General features: G+C 37.7%; 1 protein-coding gene across 1 annotated transcript in view; it reads right to left on the reverse strand.

The window, feature by feature from the left end:
* LOC126185060 (uncharacterized) overlaps window positions 1–21,286 on the reverse strand; it is a 131,595-nt gene that overhangs the window by 14,536 nt on the left and 95,773 nt on the right. Inside the window, exon 4 of the mRNA XM_049927817.1 lies at window positions 9,722–9,797. Coding sequence (XP_049783774.1) covers window positions 9,722–9,797 — 76 coding nt within the window. The remainder of the gene's footprint in view (window positions 1–9,721; window positions 9,798–21,286) is intronic.

The following is a 21,286-nucleotide window of genomic DNA, read 5'->3' on the forward strand; positions in this document are numbered from 1 at the left end:
GAAATTTTTATTTTTTATTTTTCTCCTTCATTATTATTAATGTTTAAATTTATTTTTTATCGTTTCTATTAAATATTTTTCTAAATAAATGTAAGCTACCATTAAAAGAATTTTGGGCTGAAAATTGAATTGAAAATCTTACAGCATGGAAATGCACAAGAAATGATTCTAGAACACAGTGTTCAATTTTTTAAAATAACATCACAAAAACTGTATGATAAATGTTGTGTGTGTGTGTGTGTGTGTGTGTGTGTTTCTAAATATCATTACAAAGAACAATTGACATTAATTCTGAATGAAGTACACAGAAAAATATTATCATCAATTAAAATTCATCAAAACATGTACAAAAAAATGAAGAAAACAAATGCATAATCGTATAAATTGTCTAGAAATGATAGATTTAAGTTGTTGTTGTAAGGTAAAATACATATGTAAATAGAAAAAATACATTCTAGAATATAACAAAAATGAGAAAATGTACAATAGCCTTTAATTGTGATTTCTTATTTTATTAATAAAAGTTAAATGGAAAATTCTGTCAGGAAGAATTATTTATTTTATAGTGTCCATATGGTAATGCATCTCTTTTATATTCCAAGACACAATTTTTGCAAACATGAGGACATAAAGATTTTCTGCAAGTCTCAAAGGAGTAAATTTCATATTTCAGGCTTCCATATTAAAATCATAATTCTATCCTTTTTTATTGTTCAATAAACAAACTTTATAATGTTCCAAACTTACTTGATTTTAACAACACATTTCTGTCCTCCTGACTTTTTCTCTTCTATATCAGCTAGTACATAAGCATACATCATAAATCTTAAACCAGGAAATTCTTCTATCATTTTTCCACTACATTCATCTTTCATTCTTTCTATTACTTTGTCTATCTTAGGTATTTCATAAATATTTTCTTCTGAATAATCACTTGTATCAAAATAATCAATTATTGATATCCTGTCTTCATAAAAATCTTCAGTTCTTACAGATACAACTGTAGGTGCCTTGATAACAATATTCAGCATTTTCTCTATAATTCGGTTTCATAACATCACAAAGAAAATCATACTTTAATTCTTTTGATAAATCAAATACACACATTCGAATATAAATAGGTTTATTAACCAAAGTTTTATTTTTATTTGTATGTTAGCAACTATGTTTTCATTAAACATTGTCCTGCCTTTAATCTTTTGTTTTGCTACTAATTTACAACATTTATCCTAATTTGAAACTAATTTTACATCTACTCCCTTTGTTATATTTTCTATTGAGTTCACAAGTACAGAATTATTCATCAGTTTGTAGAAATCTCTTTCAGAATCACTTTTTGCTTTAGTCCTCATTTCCTAATTTAAAACTATGTACTTTTTTAACCAACCAGATGGTTAAAATTTTAAAACATTATGTTGTTGTTGTGAATTTTATCCCTAGACATAATTTTTAAAATTTCTATAGTGAAGTACATAATTTTTTTAATGTCTCAAGTCTTTAATAGTTTTGTTCCTTTAGTTTCCGGCACAAATTTATTTTGGGGGAAAGAGTATAATATTAACGTTTGTCATGTAAATTTTTTGGGTATTCTAAATCTGCTTCAAGTATATAATCAATTTTAGAAGTGTCTGAAATTTCACTTAACTTTTTAGAGTCAAACGAAGTTGGTTCATCCCATTCAAAACCTTCATATGACAAATATTGACCCATAGGATAACAATGTAAAGTATTTATGTCTAAATATATTATAAAATCGATGACATAGTTTTATCACAATGTTCCATGTATTAATTATTTGCTGTAGGGGATATACAATATCTTATGCCTTTTTCAATAATTACAACCATATCATAATCTTCTAAAAATTTAAGTGGTTTTAATGTTACTTTTAGCTTTGAATCTACAGATGAACCTTGAGCAGTAAAACAACAAGAACAGTCTAAATCATGAGCTTTTATACAAGTTTTTCTAAATCGTGATATTCTCCTAAATTTTTGTATTTAAGTTTTTCAAAATTAATTTAGCATGTTTATAATCTTCCTCACTAATGTTCCATTCATTTAATTTATTATTCAATTCTTCTTTTCATGGAAATTCTTTTTCTTAAAATTTTTCTCAGCTATATATACACAATCATAAGGATAAGATCCTTTTAGTTACTAATTTATTAGATATTCAGGGAAATGTTTTTAAATATTTCATATGTTTTTTATAGTTGAAGTTAGTTTCTCAACACTTGAAGCCCTAAATTTAAACGTATCAGTAAATCTCATTTTGAAATTTTCTTTTTCTTTGCTCAAGCTAATATATCTACTTCCATTATTTGGTGCTAAATCTCTGTTTCATTGTAGCCAATTTATTTTCAAAATAAATGAGAATAATAACCAGATAAATTATGTACATATATTGGTTCATAATTTGGACTGTTTAGTTTTAGATTTCAGTTATTACATTACATATATTTACAGGTTTTTCTTAACAATTTATGTGTTGAACAAATTTTAGATTTATTAAATGTTGACTGTTTGTCATACGTTCAAGATTTTATTCCTTTTCCTTTGGAATAAAGTCCACCTATTTCTTCAACTTTGTTTTGATACATTCTACATATTTGTAATGCAGTTTAGTTGTCAATATACTACATGATTTTCATAATGATCATTTATTTAATATAATAACATAAACCACTTTGTTCATGTTTTTGAAATGTTATAATTTTGTAGTATAAGTTTGTTTATTTAATCTTAATTTGATAGATTTACTTTTTCAACCATTTAATTATTTCCTGTAGAAGCCATTAATAGTATCACTTGATGTCAATTCTAGATATTTTATCATTTATTTTAATAACAATCCTTCAAATCTGCATGAATAACAAAATTACCTTTTTGTGTACTTTGATAATTTTTTAATTTTTTGTATTCACCATTTCCTAATTTCTACTTTTACTGGATCATTAATGAAATAATTTCTTGAGTAATCATCTGCTACTACTTTATCATTAAAATGAAATAAACAGAAATTCCCAAATAATATCATTGCTGTTAATTTGTCTTCAGGCAACTCTAACTAAACTTTCTACCAACAGTAGTGTAAGGTACATTTCCTTCTTTAAAATATAATAAATTAAGATGTTTTTTTCTTTTTTACATTTTTTTATTTTCAATGGGTGGGCTAGATATTTTTCATCAATGATATAAACATTAATAGATATATTAATTACAATTATTACAATATTTTGAACTGAAAAAGAAACAAAATGTTAGGTATATTTTCTTCATGCTTTGTACTGAAGTTTTTATAATCACTTGTTCTGTCTGCATTTTTACTGTCTACTGTATTTAATGTTATAGACCATAGGAAACATTTCGATCATTAATTTTATATTAATATTAAATTGCTTGGCCCTTTTTTTATATTCAATATAAGATGGACCTCTTAATGGAACATGTCTATTAGTTGCTAAATGCAATCCAAAAATACTATTTGATGTCCATTCTGATCCATGTATTTGAAAATTAGACATTTGTGTTAAAATATTTTGTTTCCTTTCTTAAATTTTTTAGATATATCCTTTTTATTTAATTTTAAAAATGAAAAATTTTGAGTTAATTTTTTGTATAGGTTGTGAATATTTGAATGCTAGAATGAGGAGATACTTATAAGATAAATAAATTATTAGATTTTTAAAATAAAAAAACGAGGTTGTTTTTAATTACGTTTATATTTTTTTTAAAAATTTATGTGCAGGTTTTCTTAATTAAGTTAAAAATTTATAACTAACTGATTTTCAAATTCAGTTTAGAATTTATAATCAGCTCATTTTCAATCATTTCCAAAATGAGTTAAATTTATACTTTTACTGACTTTTTTAACAGATTTGTTGATGGGATTCAGTTGAAATTTTTTTAGTAATAGGTGATATTTGGGTCCACCCCAATTATCATAAACGGTTAAAATCTATGAAAGTGGGGAGGGATGCCAAATATCATCTACTTGCTTACATCAGAAGTGACTTGCTGATGCAACAAGCACTGTCCCAACACATCAACATTTTACCATATGTCCTGGACCATCAGAGGAAACAAGCCATAATATCATTGACACAGCAGAAAGGCTGAGTCACTGTAATGTTTGTGGTATGGTTGTTTCACATCTGAGCTGTGGCTCTGTTATGGCTTCCATGATAGGAATGATGCCTTGGTGAAACAAGGACAGGCCAAGTCCATATAAATATGACTCATTTCTAGTTAGCAGTATGCAGTCTGACAGATGCCAGCAATGAGCGGACATCTCTGCGAGTCTTTGAGTCGAAATGAGTCTGGAGGCTGCCACCACCAGACTCTGCAGCTGCTAGCTGTGGCCCTGCTGCTGACTTGAAAGAAATCCCTTGACTGTGAGGTCAAAAGTGTAATTCCGGGTGTCTGGTCATTCCTTAGTAGTCTAAGATGAACAAGTCACATCTATCTAAATCAATATTTTATAGTTACATATATTTAAATATTTTTATTATAATTTAGATATTAACAAATACTGTTCCCTTTATTTAAATTCTTGTCAATTTGGTATTCATACAGTAGTCAAAATAAATGATGTACAATGCTTGAATGGCAATACTGAACATAACAGGTTACAAAACTGATTTTATTCTGTCATGTGCAGTCATAAGGAAACAAAAATAAAGAAGATCCAGATTTCTACTTGATAAACACAAACAAAAACCGAACCCTACAAATGATTTCACTCTAAACTCTACAGTTTCTTTTCACTTTCATCTTGCTCAACTCATTATTTATAAACCAATTGGCCCTCCTCATAATTGGAGCCACTTTTGAATACACATAGGAGCACTTCTTACCAAATTATCCAGGTGGGATATTGTACCATTCCATTGGCCTCTGTGAATCCCTGTAAGGTCTCTGGTGGGACAGGAAGATTAGAAAACTGCCCATTTTAGCATGGGCTCAGTATTGTCAAAGCTATTGAGATCTGGAGAATATAGAGGCCATTCATTCCAACTGATCATGTGCTGCACTAGGAAAGTGTTCACAACGTTGTGATGATGGGGAGGTGCATTGTCGTCCATAAGCGTCAATCCTGCTCCAATATGTTCACCAAACGGAGCCACAATGTTCGCAAGAATGTTGTCCTGATACATGAAACCAGTCGCCCTCCAATGTACTGGCACAAGGGGTGTCTTGCGGCCATACATGATTCCACCCAAAAATATGACAGAACCACCTTGATGAAGGTGGTGTTCTACAACACATTTAGGGTGTAAATATTGCCCAAGTTGCCTCCACACACGAATACCAGTATTGTCAAGGTTTACACTGATGTTGATCTCATCAGAAAAGTGCGTTGTTGTGTTCCACTGCTCCCTAGTCCACAACTGATTTCATGACCATGAGACATGAGCTCCTCACCAAATCCAGTTTAGTGGGAGGGCCTTGAGAGGTCTCATAGCACTTAATTGTTATTCGTGGAGCCTGTTTATCGTTTGTGTTGACACTTGCTATCCTGTAGCTCAAAAATGGTTCAAATGGCTCTGAGCACTATGGGACTCAACTGCTGAGGTCATTAGTCCCCTAGAACTTAGAACTAGTTAAACCTAACTAACCTAAGGACATCAAAAACATCCATGCCCGAGGCAGGATTCGAACCTGCGACCGTAGCGGTCTTGTGGTTCCAGACTGCAACGCCTTTAACCGCACGGCCACTTCGGCCAGCAATCCTGTAGCTGATTGGAACTGCCACCACAGACATGTGGCATTTTACTGTTATATACAGACATCGGTCCTGCACACCTGTTGTTTTCCTTCTGGGCTCCACTTCTGTAATTATCCGGAACTGATCCTGTCGAAGGTGACATGGTTGCCACAGATTGCACTTACTGCCCCCTCACAATAGAAAAAAATATTGTTTCTTCTATAATTACATTACAAACAAACCAATGTGTTCACATAATAACGTATATCTGGGTGTCAATGTTCATTAATAATGTTTTGGCAATATGCAACAGTAATTATGACTACTGTATGTAATACTGGATGACGCTTGCACAAAAGAAGACACATTTTGTCGTGTTTTGCAACTTCTTATATTACGCCACCATAGTTTCAGCTTACATTCTGATTTCACACTATTACTGTATTACTCTCTCAAAGATGTTAGTCGTGCGTTCTGGTGTGCTATGAAATAAAGTGATAAAAGGTTTCCGTTAGAGGGCTTTTCTGCAGCGTATATGCAACTCAGCACAACTCAGATAATGGTACAGAAGCACCGACACGTTGGTAAAAGATTAGTGTGGTCTTCGAACGGAAACTTTCTGATTACCCCTTAGACGTCAAGATCTAACATACAACAGCTAGATTAAGTGATGATATGGCACATAGATGATGAAACTTAAATAGATTACATGCTCACTATAAAGTTTCTCAGTGCACAATACTGACAATAGGACACTCCTTACTACAGGACAGGCTGTTTCTGTAATTTTTCACAGTATTTAAGGATGATATTTAGGTACAAATTGCAGGAAAGATCAGCATGGTTTGAGTGGGAATAGCGGACTATATCACCCAGTTCTTCCTTTAGCTTTTCTAGCTGTATCCAGATGTGAAGAGAGAAGAAAAATCGTTTCATACTTCAAGGATTATAATATTTGTATTTTCTGTCCTGAGTGCAGTATTTAGACATCCCCAGAATATTATGGTTGGTTTCTAGACAGTAACATTTAAAGGTTGTGTTTGTTTTAAGCTATTTCCAGCGTCAATGATGATCTGGTTAATGTCTCCCCGCTCTCTAACGCACTATGTGCCCTTCAGTTACATAATCTATACCTAAAACTCCATCCTTACATATTGTCAAAACTAATGAAATGCCTTAGATTATAGTTTTCTTTACATCGGCTTAAAAGCCCAAACAGTCATCTAGTGGGTGTTAATGAATGTTTATTTTTGACTAGCAGTTTACACGCTTGTGGTAACATGGTTTTAACCATTTAAGGATACCTTGACCCTCTGTTGTGTTGTAAATAGTGCCCTGTTTTCAACAAATGCGATGAAAAGCTCTATGTGTAACCTGGAATTTAATTAAAACATTTCCAATATAGTGCAGTGAGAAATTGTATAAATCATTAATTTACACTGTGTAACACAATTAAAGGATCACTTTTTGAAACTCCGTAATTGTCTTCCACTGCAACGCAGAAGTTAGAAATTTTGCTCAAACGTGCTTACAACCTTCCTCTGTGATGATACAAAAGCTAGGCACCCTGCGGCGCCACACTCAGGTTCGGCGTCTCTACAGACAGCAAAGTTTCCTCATATGCGAAGAAAAGGCCGTACCTCAGAAGTTTATGTATCGTGTAAGGTGTGTTAATGTCACATAAATGGAAGGGTCGTCACACCCTCTCTTGCCAACATTTCGTCCTTTCTTTTGATGCCTCCGCAATGTAGGTCAGAACCGCGACGCCCAGCGTTGAAATCACGCGGTGGCCGACATACGTATTTCAGACACTTTGCCGCTCAGAATCGACACGAAAATGTCTTAGGAAGTCGCATAAAGGACGTCACTGGAACCACCCATACCATGAGCCGCTGATTCCCACATAGTTTAGACTGCAACCTAATTAAAAGTGATCTATTTAGTTAGGGTTGTAGTGCGACCGCAGTTTTTGTCCCGGGATACGGGGTGGTACTACTGGGGGCCGTTTGAAATCCTTCCACGAAATTTGAACGTGATCTAATGCGGCAGATTATGTTATTGCTTTTTCAACCTTCCTGTGTTGCACGTTATTTCATGTAACAACTTAAATTACATGATGGTTGCACATACTTCGTTTCACTGTAGTCCTGAAGAAATTAATAACATCTTTTAAACAGCAACACCAGACATTGTGTTTGTAACGAGTAATCGAGGTTGTGTAAAAGAGAAATTGTGAACCAAGGTCAAAAGTCAAAAGGCTGTACTTTCTTATCTAATAGTTAGAAAGATTGATCAAGAACTCAGGCAACTTGGTTTTCAAATTTTTTTTCACTATCTAGGAGCACAGTCGTATTTGTGTGAATGCAGCACACGTGCTGGTACTCAGGCTGCCGTGTACCCCAATTTCAAAATCATTATCAACTTCATATGGATAGCTTCAAATTATTCTTTTAGTTTCTTCTAAAGAAGTTAAAAGGTGTTGGTTATAAGTGACGTGAACTCTGATAACTGCCTTTTACAGGCAGTGTACCAACACGTCACTCCATCTCGCTGATTGACCCGAAGCTTCAGATTGCAACAGACTCCTCCATATTCGTTACCAGACTGCATATACACATTCTCTGGCTATGGGCCAACACTTACAACAAAATGGATATAAAAGTGCTTTCTCAGTCGCCTTGGACTGGCTACTCAACATTGCGTAGAAGTGCGAAAGGGAACATGAAAACATCCAGCCTACTAAATGTTACCCCTTGAGGTGGGAACGGCAAATTCCATAACCTGATCTCCCACAAACTTGGCTCAGTGGAAGAGGAGTCCAAATAAGTGAACACGTATCTCGACATATCCGTATATACTAGAGTATTTCTGAGAAAAAGACAGTCAAAGCTTTCGAGGTAATTTAGGACTGTTTTAGTCGGAAGTAATTTCAGACTGTTTTATGGTACAGTGGCTGGCGTCGCTGCCTCTCACTTGTGCGCCCCATATTCTAAACTCGATTATTATTTTTATTTTATTTTCTTCATTTATCTGTCCATGTCCATAGCAGCTTACTACACGAATGTTGCTTGTCAAGTTGTAAAATTACAAGAAGTCTCACAGTAAGTGTCATACATTTATTATACAGTATATGTGTGTATAGTATTTTCAGGGGTTACAATCTTTCTAAAATCTCATATCCTTATATTTCATTCTCAAGTTCTCAAATTTTACATTTTAATCTTATGTTTATCTTCCAAGAAGATTTGGCGCATTCCCATGGAAGATACTGACCGCAGAAATATTCGAAAATAGAAATTCCAAACACCACGACCACTGCTTGAAGGCAGGCTCACCACGGTGATATTTCTTCGTATGAATCTCATTTGGAAAAGAACCGTCGTTAAAATTCCTGAAGATTTCAAGCGTTGGCTATAATTTCGCGTCAAACCACGCATAACTTTATCGAAAACCTCGAGGTTGCAACTGATTATGAATCAACATACAGTACAGGAATTTCACCGAAAACGATCGCAAATAAACATGGATAGATAAATGAAAAACAAAAATAGTTATAATCGGGTTCCGAACATGGGCCGCAAAAGCGTGAAGTCGCGACGCTAGTGACTGTGCCATCGCATTGGCTGAACTGTTTATTCGCTAAAAGGCGGACAAAGTACCTCAAAAATTTTGACCTGCGCTTTCTCAGAAACAGTCCTGTATCTACGTGTAAGCCAAGACATACTTTTGCTTATTTTGACCCCTCTTCCACTAAGCCAAGTTTCTGGGAAATCAGGTTGTGGCACTTGCCGTATTCTTCACGACAGTGGTGACGTTTATACTCACCACTCTGAACGTAATCAGACTGCAGTGGTGGTGCAAAATATTAATACTCAATAATAATAATAATAATAATAATAATAATAATAATAATAATAATAATAATAATAATGGTGTGGTGATGATGATGAAATAAAATACAGAAGTGCAAGAACAAGAAACTTATTTTTAAGAACAGTCGCTATATACTTACTAATCATTGTTCCTGAAAACACGTCCTCTGCTACTTCTGGTGCCAACGACATAAATGCGATAGTATTTATGACAACCTATAAAACAGAAAAGATGATTGCTGTGTTAAGCCACACACAGTCATTTCAATGAGGATAAAGGCAGTTAAATAGGAAAAATACCGGTCAGCTAGTGCTGGAATGTTAACATTAATGAAGGGCTGAGCATGTGTTGGGTATTATAATTCAAAATAACACAATAAGCCATGAATAAGAATGTACGCTACCATTTGTGAAAATTATAACACCAAAAATTAAATAGAATACGGTATCAAACGTACAGGATACTGAAAGGAGGTTCTGGATATAAACAGTCAGAATTATAAAGTCACAGCAGTTATGTGTGCTTATCAGCGTTGTTAGGAATGACGTTGTTAGTTGTACATCTTGAGGTCTCTGGACATCAATAACATCTAATATAAGGTTGAACGTATCGAGACAAAGATTTCGCCAAACGTTTTTTTCCACGGGACGGATAACTTTGTGTGTACAGAAAAGATATGAATATAAATCTACCAAGATACTAGAGCAACAATGAGCAGACTCGTGCATGTTGCTAATTTCTGCTAGTGTCTCGCGGCCTGAATGGGCTGGCTGATGCCTCTCAACAGCTGTAGAGAGGTGCAAGGGAACTTGGCCTGGTAGTCAACGTCGAAAAGACCAAAATATGGCAATGACCAACCAGCGAAACCTACCAAATCTCAGGATAGCCGACAAGGAGTTTGAAAGGGTGAGAGGCAACAAGTACCTCGGATCGACTATCACTGAGACAAATGACATCAGCAGCGAGGTGAAAGCTAGAATAGCAGCAGGCAACAGATGCTACTTTGCCACACTACCCATACTTAGGAGCTCACTTCTATCACGAAAATCTAAAATCTTCATTTATAAACAATTATAAGACGAAGTTTTATGTATGGTACCGTGACATGGACCATGACTGCAAATGGGGAAAGGATCCTTAGCATTTGGGAGAGAAAGGTTCTGCGTAAAATATACGGCCCAATATACGATCAAGAAGGTTGCCGCATCAGTAGGAATGCAGAATTAGAACAACTTTTTGAAGAACCTTACATTGTCACTACCATTAAAATAAGAAGACTGCGATGGACAGGACACATGGTCAGAATGGAGGAAGATAGAACATGTAAGAAGATTTTTGATCGCAGGGCTGGAGGTACACGATGGATGGGACGTCCCAGAGAGATGAGTGGACGGAATTGAAGAAGACTTGAAAAAGCTGGGTGTCAGAGGATGAAGACGAGAGCCATGGACCGGATAGAATGGCAGGATATTGTGATGGAGGCCAAGGCCCTCCAAGGACTGTAGAGCCGAGAAGAAAGAGATAGTTGTGTGTGCTTATCAGTGTTCTTAGGAATGACGTTGTTAGTTATAGACCCTGAGGTCCCTGGAAATCAATAATATCTAATATAAGGTTGAACATATCGAGAAAAAAATTTCGCCAAACTATTTTAGTCCACGGGACGCGTCACTATATGTACAGAAAAGATATGAATATAAATCTACCAAGATACTAGAGCAACAATGAGCAGACTCGTGCATGTTGCTAATTTCTGCTACTATCTCGCGGCCTGACTGGGCGGGGCATGGTCCAGCTCGCGTAGATCGCCGGACTACATAGCTGACAAGGGAACGGCCCAATCCGACATGTAGAAACCCACCCTGAAATATTTCATGCAGGAAATTCATTATCAAAATTTTAGGTGCTAAGGGGCACTGCAAGTATTTTTATAAAAATATTAAAGTTATTAATTTTTACTGCAAGAAGACCTCTTATAACAACGCACACTCCCACTCCCCCCCCCCCACACACACACACCACACCCCCAACGTACAGCCATGGTGTGCGAATCAGCGAATAAGCAGACGTACCGTGACAAAAGGAAGTAGCGCTGCATAGCTCAAAGCCAAAAGTGCACACGTGTGAATTTTGTGTACTTCAATCAGACCAGAAATATTTCAGACCATAATTTTTTTGGAATAATTTGCAGTTCATATAGACATATAGACAGCTGAACCGTTGTAGATGCAATTATTACACAAGTGACTAGTAGAGAAAAGAAAGAAAAATGTTACATTACAGACGACTCCCATCAATCGAGGCTTTAATCTGTTGACATTAAATAATTTACAACAATTCCTGTAGAACAGTTCTTCATCGTCAAACAGGTGAGCAGTTATGTGACGTGAAGCCTGTGCTTCTCTACATCACTTCGCGAACGCAGACGCTTCTGCCAACGTCGAAACACGAAATGCTGCCTTCCACCTTAGCATCTGAGCGCCAGGTGCATCCTGAACTTGACAGTCATCGCAAGGATATGACGTGAGGATCCAGCCATCTCTGCCCTCCGTGGGTTATCAACAGAAGATCAGTATGCTTTGGAGCCTGGAGCATGACGCAGCCCAACGACTTTGTAACCGCCGCCGTCAGTCTCATTCACTACGGCCAAGAGACACAGGAACTTGATGACGCGGCAGCAGCAACAGAACGTGTTGTCAGCAGCCGAAGACAGTCGCACTGTAGAAACTCCGTCATATTCATTGCACCGCCAACAGCTGATAGCGAACGAGCCTCAATACAGAATTCATTGTAACCATCATCGGGGATTCTTCACCTGTACCGCCAGCAAATGATAGCAAACAAGTCTCAATAACAGTCATTGTAACCATCATCGGTCTTTCTTCAGCTGCACAAAACCCAACCTCAGCAGACACTCCTCACTCCCAGCCCACACTAAAGTCATCCAAGAAACATGGGTAGGTAGGCTCCAGAAGACTGTCTTTCACTTCCAACTGCTATCAGACCGACTTCTGAGTATGAAGATGACGATAGATCTTCTGCAATAGAACAAATCAAGTAGCTCAGAGATAAGTAGAGTTACGGTAACTAAGGGAGGAAAGGAAGGAATTGTCACTTCATAATAAACCTATCCTGGACATCAACACCGTTGCATTGGTCAGCCCTTTATTTATTTATTTATTTACACGTCAAGTTCCGTAGGACCAAATTGAGGAGCAAATATCCAAGGTCATGGAACGTGTCAGTACATTAAATTACAACATAAAAGTAATAACAGATAAAAATAAATGTTTATGAACCAGAAAAAAGTCAGTCCATAAGTTAAAGCAAACGCAGTCAACAATACAATAAGAATCAGCTTAATTTTTCAAGGAATTCCTCGACAGAATAGAAGTAGCGACCCATGAGGAAACTCTTCAGCTTCGATTTGAAAGCGCGTGGATTACTGCTAAGAGTTTTGAATTGGAGTGGTAGCTTATTGAAAATGGGTGCAGCAGTATACTGCACACCTTTCTGCACAAGAGTTAAGGGAGTCCGAGCCAAATGCAGGCTTGATTTCTGCCGAGTATTAACTGAGTGAAAGCTGCTTATTCTTGGGAATAAACTAATACTGTTAACAAGAAATGACACTAAGGAATAATTATATTGAGAGGCCAATGTCAGAATACCCAGACTCGTGAACAGGGGTCGACAAGAGGTTCGTGAGATTACATCACTTATAGCCCGAACCGCCCGTTTCTGAGCCAAAAATATCCCTTTAGTATGGGAAGAGTTACCCCAAAATATAATACCATACGACATAAGCGAATGAAAATAAGCAAAGTAGACTAATTTTCGTATCGACCGATCACTCACTTCTGATACCGTTCGAATATTAAAAATTGCAGTATTTAATCTTTGAGCAAAATCCTGAACGTGAGCTTCCCACGATAGCTTACTATCTATCTGAACACCTAGAAAATTGAACTGTTCAGTTTCACCAGTCATATGCCCGTTCTGTAAAATTAAAATGTCAGGTTTCGTTGAATTGAGTGTCAGAAACTGTAAAAAGTGAGTCTTACTGTGATTTAGCGTTAGTTTATTTTCTACAAGCCATGAACTTAGCTCATGTACTGCACTATTTGAAACCAAGCCATTGTTGCACACAACATCCTTTACTACCAAGCTAATGTCATCAGCAAACAGAAATATTTTAGAGTTACCCGTAATAGTAGAGGGGGTATCATTTATATAAATAAGGAACAGGAGTGGCCCCAACGCTGATCCCTCGGGCGCCCCCCACTTGACCCCACTCAGACCCCACAACACAGCCGTTATCAACATTGTGAATAATGACCTTTTGCTGCCTGTTGCTAAAGTAAGAGGTGAACCAGTTGTGAGCTACTCCCCGTATTCCGTAATGATCCAACTTCTGGAGCAATATTTTGTGATCAACCCAATCGAATGCCTTAGTTAAATCAAAAAATACTCCAAGCATTCGAAACCTTTTGTTTAGCCCATCCAGTACCTCACAGAGAAAAGAGAATATAGCATTTTCAGTTGTTAAACGACTTCTAAAGCCGAACTGTACATTTGATAGGAAATCGTGTGATTTTTATAAAGCGGCTTTGCTAGTGAGTACTTTAATCGCTCAGGAAACTGACCATTCCTAAAGGAAAAATTACAAATATGGCTAGATACAGGGCTAACATGTGCAGCACAGTACTTTAATACTCTGCTAGACACTCCATGATAACCATGAGAAACGTTAGTCATCAGTGATTTAATTACTGACTCAATCTCCCTCTTGTCTGTATCACAGAGGAGTATTTCAGACATCAATCTCGGAAAGGCATTTGCCACGAAAGCTATACGATTTCTTGTAGAAACTAAATTTTTATTTAATCCACCAGCAATGCTCAGAAAATGATTGTTAAATACCGTAGATATATCTGATTTATCAGTAACAGAAATAATTTTACTGCGAACTGACTTTATATCGTCGACCTTGTACTGCTGACCAGACACTTCCTTCACAACTGACCATATGGTTTTAATTTTATCCTGTGAATTAGCTATTCTATTTGCATACCACATACTCTTTGCCTTCTTAATAACATTTTTAAGCACTTTACAATACTGTTTGTAATGGGCTACTGTAGCTTCGTTGTGACTCCTTCTAACATTTTGATATAACTGCCGCTTTGTTCTACAAGATATTCTTATCCCTCTAATCAGTCACCCAGGCTGCCTATTACTGCTAGTAGCCCGTTTAGAACATTCTAATGGAAAACAACTCTCCAAGAGCATGAGCAATGTGTTAAGGAAAGCATTGAATTTACGATCTATGTTATCGGCACCCTTGTTCCTTGACAAGGTTTTAAAAACTCTCTATTGCTGCTGGATTAACTTTCCTACATAGTTCGTGATTAAATATGACATTGGTTTGAGTACCAAAGCCTTTTAGTGTTAAAATTTGTGCACGTGGTCTGGAACTCCATTCTCGCTTTTACTACCAGAATGCCCATCTAGTAATGAAGAATGAATAAAAATGTTGTCTATGTCTGTGCTACTGTTCCACTGCACCCTAGTTGGAAAAAACACAGTCTGCATCAGATCATATGAATTTAGGAAATCTACCAACATCATTTTTCTTGCGTCATCATACACAAATTTAATATTTAAGTCATCACATATAACTAATGTCTAGTACTTCCTAAAAAGTGAATCAAGTACCCTCTCTAGCTTGAGCAGAAATGGTATGAAGTCGGAGTTAGGGGCGTATAAACAACAACAATTAGAAGTTTAGTTTCACTAAATTCAACTGCCCCTGCACAACATTCAAATATCTGTTCAGCGCAGTGTCGTGATACGTCTATGGACTCAAATGGAATAGTGTTTTTTACGTACATAGCCACTACCCCAACTCGCAAGGAGCTCCTAGAGGAACAGCCAGCTAATCTGTATTCTGATAAAGGAAGCCTCTGAATTGTCAAATTATTCAAGTGTTGCTCTGATATACCAATAATATCAGACTCAACACCTATAAGCATTTCACTAACTTTATCTGTAATACCTCGCGTATTTTGATGAAATATGCTAATGCCTTCTCTACTTGGAAACTTTACATCCTCGGAAGGTGAGCCCTTAGTTAGAGGGACTTCCTTTAAGCAGGTATACCTATCAGTTGACTTCAGTCTGAAAAAGGTGCAGCTCTAACACTAACTACTACAGGAATTTTTCCATGTGTGACCCCACCACCACAACCCACTACACTGTCACCTATAAGCTTAGCTGGCCTTCCCTTCCCATACCTATTGAGGGGCAGACCATGCCTAATGAAACTCGATCTACTGATAGACCCAACTGGCACCACTGAGATGTGACCCAAGCCCTCTGCCATCAGCGTCACTCCCCACCCAGTCCCATGTTAACGCGCCTAATAGCCGCATTAAGGTGAGGTCGATCATGACGCTGAAACAGTTGCACGAAATGAACATTAGTGCCACCAGTCTGAGTTGCTATCTTTATCAGGTCACCACCTACATCATATTCCCTGTCCCTATCAAGACTGTTCCCTGCTCAACCCACTATCACTATCTGATCCTCCTTCGTAAAATTCCTACATAATTCCCTTATGCTGTCAATCACTTGAGCCAACCCTGCACCAGGCTTCACAATGCTGGTGACCTGGTACTCACTCCCCAACACTTCCTGCAACTGCTGGCCCACACCTCTACCGTGAGAACTACCTAGCAGTAGAACCTTCTTCTTCCTGTTAGACTTTTCAGCTAACCTAGACCTCCCTACATCTACAGCTACACGAGGCTCCTCTCCACTCAACCCTGACAGTGAGTCAAATCTATTGCATATATGCAAAGTAAACCTGTGTGGATACCTCCTCCTCCTAGCTGCCTTCTTGCCAACAGCCAGTTCCCATTTCCCACCACCGTTCACCCGCCTCAACCTATCTAGTTCCTCCTTTGCGCGTTGTAACTGCACCTGAAGGGTACAGACCTTACGCTCCTGCTCCTCTATCAACTTATTTGTACTACAGATTCTGCATTACCAGGAGAGGATCTCAATAAAATGACCACTGGCTTCCCCACTGCATTCCCCCCAATGAAAATACTTTGAAGGAATCCCTTACCGTAACCCACTACTCATAAACCTACGACAGAGCGCACACTTCTCCCTTATGGTAAAATTTTACAGTTACTGAAAAAAACTATATATGTACGTTACCAAAGTTCAGTTACACCAGTACAACTATTTATAGAACTAATAATAATGGTCTCGAAATTACCTGCCTACTAAGAAAGCAAGTACTTGTATTAATACTACTAGACCACAGCTGACACCAATACCAACAAAACTTTACAAAATTATTAGCTAAAACCAAAAAATTCAAACGGACACTGGAACACTAAACGAAGTTAAAACACTGAATGAAAATTTTACTGAAATATTTCACCAGGAACAGTAAGAAACGTCAGTTGAAAAATAAAGCACGAAATTCACTAAACGACTTCAACGCCCAGAGAATTCTAAAAAACACAGCGAACGAACGTTTCCAAACTCACGGAAGGATGTCCTTGTATTTTCCTGTAATTTAGACACAGCCACTAAGTTGGAATAATGAGCAAATGCTAAGTTTGGTGAAGCTAAAACTAGCAGAGGGCGCTAGGACATATGCTATGTGACACAAAAAGTTGAGATGTCTTCAGGGAAGCGTTGGTCGGAAGATACAGGAGAAAGAATACGTCGAAATACTACCATAAGCATCTTAACAGTATGTTTCAAAAGCACAGGGAATCAATAGAGAGTTTTGTAGACTGTATTTGTGAAATTAATTTCAGTACATATGATATCACGGATGATGAAAATACCATCAAGGTCACCTTGCAGGAAGCTGAACAGAGAGCACGTGCCACGTTTTTACAGGGGTTACAGCCACAAATGTCAAAGAATTCTCATGGAATTCCCAACGACTCTGAGTGAAGCAACAGAAACCGCAGTAGCACAATCTGAGACAGATATGGTCACCAAGACATGGTGAAAGAAGGCAATATTTAATACGGGTGTTAAATGTTTTGGACGTGGTTGCACAGAGTATATGGAACGTAATTACAGAGAACAGCAGTGCCCTATATGCAAACGACTGGGACATTCCGGGCAGAATTGTAATGAGAGACATTTACAGAGTCATGGAAGATGCTCACACGGCGGACCTCGCACGTCGCAGTTAAATGGAGCGAGGGACATTGTGTAAACCGTACAAAGCTCCCAGTAAGAGTTAGCACAAGTGTGAAATCAGTGACAGACTTTTTCTGATTGGTTACGAAACTGAAAATTGTTTGAAATTTTATTTGACACTGGATCTCAGCTATGGGTGGCAACCAAAGGCATATTTGATAAAGTAAAAGTAAATCAGCGATGCTGGGCATTAAGCAGCCATAGGTGGTGGTCATTCAGATCCGCCCAGTTCAGAGGTAATAAGTTTCGGAGTGGGGGAAAGTAACTTGAGTGTTGATGTAGAAGTTCTTCCTACGGTTGGAAGTGGCTATAAATCATTCTTGGATTAGATTTCCTGGTTGCACATAACGCCAAAGTTGACGTGAAACGGCGTATAGTAGAACTGAATGGAGCACCATTTCACACTGGTTCTATGACCAGAAAAGCATAACTATCACAAGGTTCACCCCTAGACCAGGTACAGCTGCCTAAACTGCGTACAAAGCCTGTTAAAATTTCTTGAGATATTGAAAGGTACTGGAAAGACCTGAGATGATATAGGAGCTGATCTGCAAATGAATTCTTTATATATTATTGAGCCTTTGTCTGAAAATGAAGTATTGGGTAAGGTAAAATGCCTTGCATGGCGTAGTGTATCATATGTACAGGAAATTGATGGAAGCAAAGTAGTGCCTGTGGAATAAATATATAGCGTTGGTTGATCCTCGTGACCCACGCCAGTCACACCACTAGTTCAGCATTGAAAACGAAGTTCCTTTTCATAAGGAACACTATGTACCTCCTCAAAACGTAAAGCCTGATGAGGAATATTTTGTAACTCAACGGCTTCAAGATGCGATCACAGAAACAAGTAACGGCCGCTGGTCAGCACCTGTCAGCATCGCACCCAAAAAATCTCAGATGGCAGTGCAGCATAGCTCGATGCCAAATGTATCTGGGCCATTGTCAACATTTTACAGCTATGGAACTATGAAGTGGTACCATCAGTTACAGGTAGCACCTGAAGATCATCCGAAGACAGCATTCTCGACACCATCTGATGATCATCAATATCGCCACATGTCTTTTGGCTGAAAAACACATCACCTACTTTCCAGCGATTATTAAATGGTGTATTGCGAGGATTAGAACCGTAAAAATGCTTGGTCTATTTAGACGATATAATTGTGTTCTCCAACGATATAAAATAGTTCAAATGTCTCTGAGCACTATGGGACTTAACTTCTGAGGTGATCAGTCCCCTAGAACTTAGAACTACTTAAACCTAACTAACCTAAGGACATTACACACATCCATGCCCGAGGCAAGATTCGAACCTGCGACCGTAGCGGTCGCGCGGTTCCAGACTGTAGCGCCTAGAACCGCTCGGCCACTCTGGCCGGCTCCAACGATATAATTGTATTCTCTAAAGATATTCAGGAGCATATAGTGCGTTTACATGAAATTTTAAATCGTCTACGTGCAGCACAGTTTCGCCTCACTCTATAAAGTGCCATTTCATTTTACAGGAAGTCTCTTACTTGGGCCATATTATCCACCAAAATGGGGTCCGCGCCAATCCATGACTTGTGGATTCTGATAAATACTTTCCGACGACCACTACACTAGAGAAACTGCATTTACATTTAGGCCTCGTAACTTTTTATCTAAAACTAATGCCAAAATTTTCTGAAACTATGAGACCCCACTCTGTTGTTAAGAAAGGGATAAAATTTCATTGGTTTTAAGATTGTGAAGGAGAATTTCTAAAACTAAAATATTTATTCACGTCTACTCCAGTTCTTGCCCTTTTCTCACGTGACATACTGAGAACAATGGACGAAGGGCAACAGGCAGATTCCATATTGCTAGATTTCCGGAAAGCATTTGACACGGTGCACAATTGCAGGCTGTTAACGAAGGTACAAGCATATAGAATAAGTTAGCAGATATATGTGAGGCTCTTCTTAAATAATATAACCCACTATGCTGTCCTCGACGGCGAGTGTTCATCAGAGACAAGTGTATCGTCAGGAGTGTACCAGGGAAGTGTGATAGGACCACTGTTGTTCTCTATAAATATTAGTGATTAGTCGGACAGGGTGGGCTGTAATCTACGGTTGTTTACTGATGATACCATGGTGTATTGTAAGGTGTCAAAGTTGAGTGACTGTAGGAAAATACCAGACGACTTAGAGAAAATTTCCAGTTGGCATGATGAATGGCAGTTAGCCCTAAATTTGGAAAAATGTAAGTTAATGCGGATGAGTAGCAAGAACAAACCTGTAATGTTCGGATACAGTATTACTCGTGTCCTGTTTGACACAGTCAAGTCGTTTAAATATCAGGGCTTAGCGTTGCAGAGCGATATCAGGTGGAACGAGCGTGTGAGAACTGTGGTGGGGAAAGAAAGTGGTAGGCTTCGGTTTATTGGGAGAATTTTGGGAAACAGTGCTAGCCTGTAAGGTAGACCGCATATAGGACTCTAGTGCGACCTATTCTTGAGTACGGATCGAGTGTTTGGAACCAATTTTAGTTCGAATTGAAGGAATACATCGAAGCAATTCAGAGGCGGGCTGCTAGATTTGTTACCGGTAGGTTTGAACAACATATAAGTGTTACGGAGATGCTTCGGGAACTCAAATGGGAATCTCTGGAAGGAAGGCGGTGTTCTTTTCGAGAAATTATTGAGAAAATTTAGAGAACCGGCATTTTAAGGTGGCTGCCAAACGATTCTACTGCCGCCAAGACCATGAAGAAAGATACGAGAAATTAGGGCTCATACGGAGGCGTACAGGCAAGTCGTTTTTCCCTCACTCTATTTGCTAGTGGAACAGGGGGGAAATGACAAGTAGTGGCACAGGGTACCTTCTGCCACGCACCGTACGGTGGCTTGTGGAGTATCTATATAGATTTAGATTACTAGGTACAGTTTATACTGTCCTGCAACTCCTGCAGTTTGACCTTACGCTGTGTATTGAGTCAGGAAATACGTCGTCAGGAACACTGCACAGCATATACAACTATGAAACGTCCCCTTAGAAAAATTAATGAATTACTGTGCTGATAAACCTCTTACATTATTTGGTTTTCAAACTGCTGAGCAAAACTGAACGTACTCAGACATTTCGCTCTTTACTTATTCTGATCAACACTAAACTGACACACAATATTTTTAGCGCAACGCAATTTGACTTTCAAAAATCCTTACAAAAGAATGGCCCTGACTAACATTAACCTATACCTTTCACAAATCACTTACCTCACAAAAATCTTCGTTACTCGAACTACTGCAATACAGCGAGCACCACTACTGCCAGCTAAATAAAAGATTCTAACTACTGAATGCACTAACTACTGATAGGCATAGTTAGCAAATGAAAGATTTTGATAGAGAACAAACAATGAATTTACCTTAATAGTATTCAAAGGTCATAATATATAGCAGTTCATGACATCCAGTCTTGCAAATTTACTGTCTCTGATGGACACA

The sequence above is a fragment of the Schistocerca cancellata genome, chromosome 4 (genome assembly GCF_023864275.1).
Source record: "Schistocerca cancellata isolate TAMUIC-IGC-003103 chromosome 4, iqSchCanc2.1, whole genome shotgun sequence".
Lineage (NCBI taxonomy): Eukaryota > Metazoa > Arthropoda > Insecta > Orthoptera > Acrididae > Schistocerca > Schistocerca cancellata.